The 10,672-nt window shown below is 49.4% G+C and overlaps 1 protein-coding gene across 1 annotated transcript; it reads left to right on the top strand.

Annotated features, from left to right (window-relative positions):
- The first annotated feature begins 728 nt into the window (after positions 1-728).
- SERPINA4 (serpin peptidase inhibitor, clade A (alpha-1 antiproteinase, antitrypsin), member 4) lies at positions 729-9,440 on the top strand. The gene is given in 6 exon segments (XM_011991692.1): positions 729-808; positions 2,761-3,429; positions 6,260-6,533; positions 7,416-7,510; positions 7,513-7,574; positions 8,933-9,440. Coding segments are annotated over 5 exon segments (1,284 nt in total). The 5' UTR covers positions 729-808; positions 2,761-2,777; the 3' UTR covers positions 9,134-9,440.
- Positions 9,441-10,672: the final 1,232 nt, after the last annotated feature.

Genomic DNA, 10,672 nt, shown 5'->3' with positions numbered 1-10,672 from the left:
GGCTGCCCTAGGAGGGTATAAAGGTGCAAGGGTGCAGAGGTTCACTGATTACTGGGGAGAGAACAATTCCATGGCTGAAGAAGAAAAATGCAAGTTGAATTCCTGGCCAAAGGAGGTTCCTGGTCCCACCCTATGCCACCCTTGCCCTGGGATGTACTGTCCTTATGGTATGACCTATGAGATCTCAGTGGACTCTATCCTCAGAAATCACAGATTCCAGGATTGCAAACTGGAGGCCCCGCTGCAAGGCCCCGCCCACAAGTGGGTCTTGCCTGGCCTGTAGAGAGCTGGCTGTCTCCCCACATCCCCACCATTCCCCACCGTGGCACCATGGAGTCTTCCTTATCTGGTCTATGAAGGCACTGGAGCTTGCTGCCCTGTATGATCCAGCCGCTCATGTTGTAGGCGGGAGGTGGATGACTGAAGCTCAGAGAGGGAGTAAATGAGCTCAACCTCACACAGCCAATGAGGGGCTGGGTGGAGACCAGACCTTCCAAGGGGCTCCCCGGGCCCTCAGGGAGCACCAAGCACCAGGTGAACCTCCATGCACTGTACAAACATGAAGAAGTGAACCCTCTTGGGGTTCCCCAGGTGGGAAGTGGGGTGTCTTCTTGGGAGGGGGTGAAGCTACTTCTGGTGAGTTTTCCTTGTCTAGGCAGTGCTGCGCCCGTGGCCTGTTTGTTAATAATTACCTGGTTGGGAGACAGTGGGTGGTACTGAGAAGGCCTGGTTTGACCAGTCCTCCTGGGCTTGACAAGACAGAGCTGAGACAGCTACCCAGGGGGTCCACTCCAGGACAGACTGTGCCGTGAGTAACCCTCTGAGACAATGGAGACGAGAGAGCCTCTAGAGGGAGGGTGACAAACTGTTCTGTTTTGCTCAAAACTGAGAATTCTTCTAGGACATACTTTCAGTGCTAAAACCAGGAAAGTCCCAGGCAAACTGGGACACTTGGTCACTCTTGCTAGAGGTGAGGAATACTCAGGCTAGAAAGCCCCCAACCTCAGATCCATGGGCACTGGTGGGTGACTGCGCCTGGAGACCCAGAAAAGCCTCCCCCAGGGACACACAGCTGGTACAGGGCAGCGCTGACTGGGGGCCAAGGCCTTCTGGTTCCCAATCCAGGTGATCTTGGGGAGTTCATGCCGGAGGGGAGGTGTGTCTGTGAGTGATGCAGTCCTGTGTATGTTTCTAAGTGATCCCTCCAACTGCTGAGTGGAGAACAGAGAGCAGAAAGACTAGGAAGCTTTCTGCAAGGGTCTAGGTCAGGGGTCAACAAACCACAGCTTGTAGGTCAAATCTGGCCCACCGCCCATGAGCTAAGAATGCAAAATATAAAATATAAATGTAAAATATAAGTGATAAGTATAAAAGGTAAATATACAAAGGGTTGAAAAATCAGTAGAGGAACAACATTTTGTGACATAGGAAAATAACATGAAATTCACATTTCAGTGTCCATAAGTGAAGTTTCACTGAAACACAGCCACGCCTGTTCATGCATGTCTGGTCTGAGACTGTTTCCAGCTGCCACAGCAGAGTTGAGTAGTGGCAGCAGAGACTGTGTGGTCTGCAAAACCACAGATATTACTATCTGGCGCTTTGCAGAAAAAGTTTTCTGAGCCCTGGTTGAGGATCATAGCAGTGGAGCGGGGGAGAGGCTGAAGAACCTACAGGAAAGTCTAGGAGTTGGAGACCAGCTTGGGCAGCATGGTGAGACCCTGACTCTACAAAAATTTAGCTGGGTGTGGCTGTGCACGCCTGTGGTTACAGCTACTTGGAAGGCTGAAGTGGGAGGATCACTGGAGCTCAGGAAGTCAAGGCTGCAGTGAGCCATGATTACACCATTGCACTCCAGCTTGGGTGACAGAGTGAGACCCTGTCTCAAAAAATAAAATAAAATAAAATAAACCCAACCCTGCAGGCCATGGAAGTGGATTAAATGGATTGTGGGTGGATAGAAGGCTAGAGGCTTTTTGGCCTGACAACCAGATACTGGTGGGACCATTTGATGGGGCAGGAGCAGATGTGGGGGAGAAACTGGAGCATCCTGTCTTGGACAGATGTTCATTATGAAAAGGGTACCAATTCTATCCCCGCAACTTTGTCCTGATCCTCACTTTAATAAGTGAGGACACTTATTAAACATCCATGTCCTCATCTGCACGGGGTAACAATACAAAGACCAGTTCTACTGACCTCTACAGGAGTGGGAGGGTCCAACTAAATGGCATGAAAGTGGTTTGTAAACGATATAAAGCACTCCACAGATGTTTGTGGAGCAGACACTGAAATAAACTCTGATGATTGCCATCCTCTGTGCAAAATCACTGTGCTAATGAAATCAACTCATCTGAAAGAGAAGTGTGGGAGAAGCAGCACCTGAGTCTGGGGATGTGGGTTCTGGCTAGGATATTTGTCAGGTAGGTGACTTGGGTGAGTCACTTTGGGAGTCTTCGTTTCCTGCTCTGTTGGGTGAGAATGGAGTCTAGTGCTGTGCAGAGCTCACACAGGTGGGAAGCACAATGACATGATGGATGCGAGGAGTGTGCCTTGTATGTCTAAAGCATTGCCATCCAATAGTGTTGCTGTCACCATACATGTGGAAGGTGGTGGGCGTTACATTGCCTTTCACAAGCTCATCTGCAGGAGTTGAGGGTGTCACTCACGATCTCCAGGTGCTGGCCCACTGCCCGCCTTCTCAGCAGGGCCAGGTGTTCTGCTGGGGGAATTTCCTGGGCATTCTCTTCCCTCCCATAGGCCTGAGAGTGCAGAGGATGCATCTTATCGACTACCTGCTCCTCCTGCTGGTTGGACTACTGGCCCTTTCTCATGGCCAGCTGCACGTTGAGCATGATGGTGAGAGTTGCAGTAACAGCTCCTCCCACCGGCAGATTCTGGAGACAGGTGAGGGTTCCCCCAGTCTCAAGATCGCCCCTGCCAATGCTGACTTTGCCTTCCGCTTCTACTACCTGATCGCTTCGGAGACCCCGGGGAAGAACATCTTTTTCTCCCCGCTGAGCATCTCGGCCGCCTATGCTATGCTTTCCCTGGGGGCCTGCTCACACAGCCGCAGTCAGATCCTCGAGGGCCTGGGCTTCAACCTCACAGAGCTGTCTGAGTCCGACATCCACAGGGGCTTCCAGCACCTCCTGCACACTATCAGCCTCCCCGGTCATGGGCTGGAAACACGCGTGGGCAGTGCTCTGTTCCTGAGCCACAACCTGAAGTTCCTTGCAAAATTCCTGAATGACACCGCGGCCTTCTATGAGGCCAAACTCTTCCACACCAACTTCTATGACACTGTGGGCACAATCCAGCTTATCAACGACCACGTCAAGAAGGAAACTCGAGGGAAGATTGTGGATTTGGTCAGTGAGCTCAAGAAGGACGTCTTGATGGTGCTGGTGAATTACATTTACTTCAAAGGTGAGAGTCAGATCATTGGTGTGTGCTAAATCCACACCCCCACCTCCAACCCCCTAATTTGTTGACTGGTTAAATATATTTTTACAAAAGGGTAAGTAAAAAGGTTGTGTTTGATAGAGTTAAGCAGCCCTCAGAGAATGCAATGTTAGAATGTTGTATGTTGAAGACTCTGTAGTATTGAGGTTTCCATTCCTTCCTATCTTTAGACATATTTTCTCATTTATTTTCTTAATAAAAGTAATGTACAAAATGCATTCTAGCCAGTGATCACGAGTTGAATTGCTGAATTCATATCTGAGCTCAGCCTCTACCAACAGTGCAAACAGGTCAGCTTGTTTGCTCAAAGCGGGGATAAGACAAATCTCTACTTCAAAGGTTGGCTTTGAGGATGAAATGATTAACCCATGTGTATACTCCTTATAAAAGGATCTAAAGAGATGGACAAACTACAGCCCCTGGGCCAAATGTGTTCAGCCACTGGTTTTGCAAATAAAGTTTTATTGGCACACAGCCAGGCCCATTCATTTATGTATTGTCTGTGGCTGATTTTGTGCTACAATGGCAGATTGATTCATTACTGCAGAGATGGAATGATCTGCAGTGCCTAAAACAGTTAATATCTCTATAAACTTTTTTGTTTGTTGACCCCTGACCATTTTATGTACTCAGTAAATAGCAACTATAATTCATGTAATGATAACAATGCTCATTTTGAAGCTTTACAAATATGTAAAACCATAAAGGAGAAAGTAGACATAATCTCTAGTCCTACCACTCAGAGGCAACAAATGTTAATGTTTTAGCATCTTTTCTTCACCTTCCATTCACACACATATACGTCCACACAGTTGATATCACAGTGTGCGAACAATTTTGTACAGTGTGGATTAGTCAGGGTTTCATCAGAGAAGGAAAGCCATCTCAAGTCAATGGTAAGGAGATTGTTCTAGGAATTAGGCCCCACACAACTGTGGCTGGGAAAGTGAAGATCTAGAAGAAAGAAGAGTTGGGAGGACAGAGAGAAAGTTGCCGATGCAAGTGGACAAGTCAGAGCTTGGAGAGGAATTTATATGCCAGGCTCATGCAGCCATCAGAGTGCCGCCATGGAGGGGAGCATCACTGCGTAGTTTCTGGTGGTAGCCTGGGGCTGCTATTGTTTAGTGGGGTTAGAGTTGGGAAAAGAAGCTTGGAAACAAGCAGGGGCAAACTGGAGCACACAAAGCACTGCTGAGTCTGACCATCGTCATATCTGACCACCAGGGCCTTCAGAGAGCAATTTACTTTGAAATCTCACAGTTCTAACCAGCTTGAACCCAGAATTTACAGGGAATAAAATTATAGGGAGCAACTCCCAGCCTAATGATTCAGCCAAATTAGTTATTCCATGTAATTTGCATGTGGAATTTTCATGCACTATTGAAAACTTTTTTTAAAAAACTTTGTTTTGAGGCTGGGCGTAGTGGCTCACACCTATAATTCTAGCACTTTGGGAGGCCAAGGCAGGCGTATCTTAAAATCAGGAGTTCAAGACCAGCCTGGCCAGCATGGCAAAACCCTGTCTCTACTAATAATACAAAAAAAAAAAAATTAGCCAGGCTTCATGGCACATGCCTGTAATCCCAGCTACTCAGGAGGCTGAGGCAGGAGAATCACTTGAACCCAGGAAGTGGAGGTTGCTGAGACTGCGACACTGCACTCTGGCCTGGGCGACAGAAAGAGACTCCATCTCCAAAAAAGAAACTTTGCTTTGAAATAACAAAACTTTTAAACTCAAAAAAAAAATTAACCAAGGAAGGAAGAGAAACAGTAGTATGGGTTTCACTGTCAGGAAGACATTGATTATAATCCCAGATCCCTTGCTTTTCCCTGGACAAAAATTCCTGGCATGGAGACCTCAGTCCATTCACCCTACCTGCCACCACCTCATTGCACATCGCCTGCTATCCTTGCTTCCCTCCTCACACTGCATGGCCATCATTGTGTTCACTTCCTTGCAAACACTCTGAAGTCTTAACTTTCTTGGTTTTCCTTCCCTCTATCATACTTACCCTCCAAAACTGCAAACCTGCTTAAACCTAAAGGTCTAACTCGTCTACATCTGCACCCAGCAGCTGAATGTGGTTGAAGAAAAACATCCAACTAGACGGATGGTCTCACTTGATATTTGTGAATGTAAATCTTCATTGATCTCTCTACACTGTCCAGCAATCCTACTTACATATCTCCACTCTCCAAAACTACTAAAATAACAGATTCATCCTTCTCAAATGTCCTCCCCACTCACGACTTTCACTTAAAAATCTTGTCTCACTCGTCATTGAGAAAATAGAATCAGTTAAACAGGAAATCTCTCATCTTCTCATCTCTAAATCTACTCACCTCCAAATCTTCTCACCTCCAAATCTACTCACCTCCCTGCATTTGAACCCACAAGCTCAGACGTCCTCCTCTCATCATGGCAGTAGTGACCCACCTCTCACGGAAGGCCAACCCCTCTGCTCATACTCTGCTATCTCCTCTCTCCTTCTCAAGGATGCTTACCTAACAATGAACCCCTCTTTCCAGCATCCCTGGTTTCTTCTCTATCAATCCTATTCACATATTAGAAAATGAACATCCTCTGCTATCTCTCATTTTAAAATTTAAATGGGATCCATTCCCCAGGCAAGTCAGGTTTTGAATGGTCAAAATGGGACACCTTGATGAGCTCATAGGGCAGGATCTGGAGCTACTCTTTCAGTAGCTTGGAACACCAGGTGGCCTTCCCTGGCTGGAGGACTGACTCTGTGGCCCACAGATGTCCTGTACCTTCTTTTCATCTTCCCTTCAGCCCTGTGGGAGAAACCATTCATTTCCTCGAGGACCACTCCCAAAGACTTCTATGTTGATGAGAATACAACAGTCCAGGTGCCCATGATGCTGCAGGACCAGGAGCACCACTGGTATCTTCATGACAGATACTTGCCCTGCTCAGTGCTACGGATGGATTACAAAGGAGACGCAACTGTGTTTTTCATTCTCCCTAACGAAGGCAAAATGAGGGAGATTGAAGAGGTTTTGACTCCAGAGATGCTAATGAGGTGGAACAACTTGTTGCAGAAGAGGTAATCAGTGTGCTATGGGGGCTGAATCTACAGTACTATCCATCAAATATACCTTTCTAATGAAAGACAGTGCCCCAAAATAGGGAGTGATTGCCAATTATGAGAGAATTCTCACTTGCTCTGAGACCTTCCATGGGCTTCCTTTAAATGATGAACTCTCCTATTATATTTAAAATATGACTTCTCCCTCGTTAGGGAAAAAAGAACCACAGTAGGAGTTCAGAGTCCTGGTTCTAGACATAGCTCTTCCACTGCACAAGACTTGGGTCAAGTGACTCTGACTCTTGGGGGGTTACCTCTGTGCAATGAAGAGGTAGCCCCTCTGGCCCAGAAGGTTGACTAAGCTGCCATGGCGCGATTCAAAAAAACTCCATCCACCCACCCAAGGAATTAACAGGAAGGCTTCCCATCATGCTGGCTATGATTGGAAAAAGTCTTCAACCATATATAAGAAAAGCATCCTAGCCCAAGGGCACATGTGAATAGAAAAATCACACAACTTTCATGGTAGAGGGAATCCAATACAAAGAAATTAGCTGGTTCGCAAAGAATAAAACCCACAGGGCTGTAACAGAGGCAAGGGCAAAACTGCCACCTGGCGGGACTTACATCTGTCTCCCTGGGCACCAGAACACCCACAGAAAGCAACCTCTGAAGAGGGGCTACCACGGACAGGAGATCCCACAGACAGCAGGCCCTGGGGACAAAGGAACCTGGCCTTTCAACACCCGTTTGTGGGAGGTAGTCTGAGCCAAAGCTGTTTGTGGGGATAGAACTCAGATGGAATACAGCCAGCTAAAGAGGGCCACCAAGGAGGGCTGTGCCCAGCAGGGATCCTGGCTTGTTCATTAATCTAATGTTTTAACCCAATGCCCCTTTCAGGAATTTTTACAAGAAGCTAGAGTTGCATTTCCCCAAGTTCTCCATTTCTGGCTCCTATGTATTAGATCAGATTTTGCCCAGGCTGGGCTTCGTGGATTGTTCTCCAAGTGGGCTGACTTATCTGGCATCACCAAACAGCGAAAACTGGAGGCATCCAAAGTAAGTCATCAACCCCTAGAGAACTCGGTGGGGCACTTGTGCCCATGGGAGTTGCCGAGTGATGGGGCTCCCAAGCTGCCACATGGAGTCTCAGAGCCTGAGTGTGTTCAGTCATCTACAGACATCAGCATCCACCAATTAGCCAGCCCTGGACATGGTGCTCGGTGCTGGGATATAGTGTCGAATCAACCCCCTAACTCAGACAGCTCTCCCAGACGAGTCAGAGATACAACGTCTTCATAGAGCGATATATGCAATGATAGAAAATGGAGGCAGGGCCGGGCGTGATAACTCACACCTGTAATCCCAGCACTTTGGGAGGCAGAGGCGAGCAGATCACCTGAGGTCAGGAGTTCGAGACCAGTCTGGCCAAAATGGTGAAACTTCAACTCTACTAAAAATACAAAAATTAGCCTGGTGTGGTGGCAGGTGGTGGGCACCTGTAATCCCAGCTACTCAGGAGGCTGAGGTAGGAGAATCACTTGAGGCTGGGAGGTGGAGGTTGCAATGTGTCCAGAGATCAGGCCACTGCACTGCAGCCTGGGTGACAGAGTGAGTGAGACTCCATCTCAAAAAATAATAATAATAATAAAGAAAGAAAAAAAAAGGAGGAAACAGAGAGGAGAGACACAGCTGAGGCTGCATTGGGTGCATCTGTATGAGGGAGGCTTCGTAGATGAGAGAAAGAGACTCAAGACTTCTGCTAAGGCCGGGCGCGGTGGCTCAAGCCTGTAATCCCAGCACGTTGGGAGGCCGAGACGGGCGGATCACGAGGTCAGGAGATCGAGACCATCCTGGCTAACACGGTGAAACCCCGTCTCTACTAAAAAATACGAAAAACTAGCCGGGTGAGGTGGCGGGCGCCTGTAGTCCCAGCTGCTTGGGAGGCTGAGGCAGGAGAATGGCGGGAACCCGGGAGGCGGAGCTTGCAGTGAGCTAAGATCCGGCCACTGCCAAGAAAAGTGCGCGAGGGGGTAGAGCCTTGGGTTTGAGCTGAATTCTGGTTCTTCCTCTTATGTTATTGAAGGGGTACTAGTTTCTGAATTTATATTCCTCACTTTTAAAATGGGAACCATACTGCTGACCTCATAGGATGGCTATGAAGATCACATAAGATGCATGCAAAGCCCCGAGCACAGAGCAAGCATTCATTTAATGAGAGCTGCCGTGACTGTGTGTGGCAGGAGGTCTCCAGCTCAAAAATCCTCCCAAATGAAATTCTTACTGTGTTATCCCCAAGAAGTGACCTCGCAGGCTATAAAGGGCAATGTATTCCCTAGCAGTTTCTGACTCTCGCAGTCTTGTCCAGGCCCCCTCCCTTGCTGGCTTGGAGATAATGCTTGTAATTTTCCTCCCAGAGTTTCCACAAGGCCACCTTGGATGTGGATGAGGCTGGCACCGAGGCTGCAGCAGCCACCAGCTTTGCGGTCAAATTCTTCTCTGCCCAGACCAATCGCCATGTCCTGCGGTTCAACCGGCCCTTCCTTGTGGTGATCTTTTCCACCAGCACCAAGAGTGTCCTCTTTCTGGGCAAGGTCGTCGACCCCACGAAACCATAGCCCTCCCAGGGCTGCTCATCTGTTCCGAGCAGGAGGATACGGCAGGGGAGGGCTGGGTGTGAGTAGTTCTGTGTTTAGAGTAGGGGACGAGGAAGACGCCGAAGGTCCAGGAGTCCAGGACAGCAGGTGCTGGCCCGTGGGGAGTGGGGAGCGGCACTGAGATGGGCAGGGCCTGGACATTCCACACCCTGGCGCTGTGCAGCCTCTGGCAGAGCATCCAACCTCTTGGAGCAAGTTTCTGCCTCTGGAAAGGGGGCGGGCCCTTTCCACAACAGGGTGGTTGTTCCGAGTAAACAACACGATGCCACGAAGACCCTGGTTCAGTGTCTCGTATGTGGTAGACACTCAATAAATGCATCCTCTGCCTGCCCCTCCGGGGTTTGCCCCAGACTCCCCTGGCAGACCTGGTCCCAGACACAAGGTATGAGGAGCTCCAAGTCCCGCTCTAGCAGGTTACCCAGGTTTATGGGAAGGGGACAGGGTGTGGGCAGTCAGCTGCCTCAGGCAGGGCTAGTAGCTTGCTCCAGAGCAGGGGCTGAGAAAGCCACGGAAGGGCAGACACCACCAGGGCGGCTTCCACAGGGACCTGGTCAGAAGAGCCCAGTGAGGCACTGCCCCCTCCTGTGGCTACGGAGATGTGGCCCGTGGCTCTCCCAGGACAGTGGCTGTGGCCACAGAGCACATTGCAGACCCAGAGGCTCTTGTTTTTGCATCCAGGCTCTGTGCTCTGGATCTTCGGGCAAATCCTCGCCCTGTTGGCCCTCAGTTTCCCCACCTTTCTGACCCAGGTGGTCCAGCTCAGACTGGTTGAGTATGTGGAGTGGACCCACCCAGAGTCTGTGAGAATAAACCATCCCTTCCACAGGGCAAGGCAGGTGAATGGGATGTGGTTCTGTTTGCTCTGAGCCTCGGTGATGTCTGGCAAATGCATTTCTCTGGGCCGGACCCTGTGGTTTTCTTGGTGGCCAGGACATCAGAGGCAGCTGGGTTCCAGCACCGTCTCCAGCCCTTGACCATGGACACGGAGTTCCCGGGACAGTTAGAGCTGGGAACAACCCAGCCAGGAAGGACGCCTCCTTTCCTTTTCCTCGGCCCAGCTCACCCTGTGCCTTCAGGGCCAGCACAACAGTTCCCACACGCTCTCCTATCAGCGCTGATCCTCCTGCCAGGTGGGCCATTTCACTCCCACTCGGTGGCGTCCAGGTTGCCAGCATATTCAAAACCAGAATTCCTGGGTTCAAGTCCCAGCTGTGCTCCTTAGAAGCTGTGTGATCCTGGGGAAGTCATTTCACGTCTCTGGGCCTCAGTATATTCATCTATAAACTGGGATGATGATAACACTACTGACCTCATAGGGCTGTTGGGAGGATTAAACAGTGACTGTATATGTCAAGTCTCACAACAGTGCTATGCAAACATTAGCTATATTATTATTACTCTCATTCCAGCAGCCCTGACAGTCAGTGCTGCCACCACAGGCTCCGAGCTGGGGGTCTCTCCACAAAATCCCACTGCCATCTGGGGACCCCAAACCTTTTT

Source organism: Mandrillus leucophaeus, unplaced genomic scaffold (assembly GCF_000951045.1).
Source record: "Mandrillus leucophaeus isolate KB7577 unplaced genomic scaffold, Mleu.le_1.0 Scaffold4, whole genome shotgun sequence".
NCBI classification, from domain to species: domain Eukaryota; kingdom Metazoa; phylum Chordata; class Mammalia; order Primates; family Cercopithecidae; genus Mandrillus; species Mandrillus leucophaeus.
This window is presented reverse-complemented; position numbering and strand designations above follow the sequence as displayed.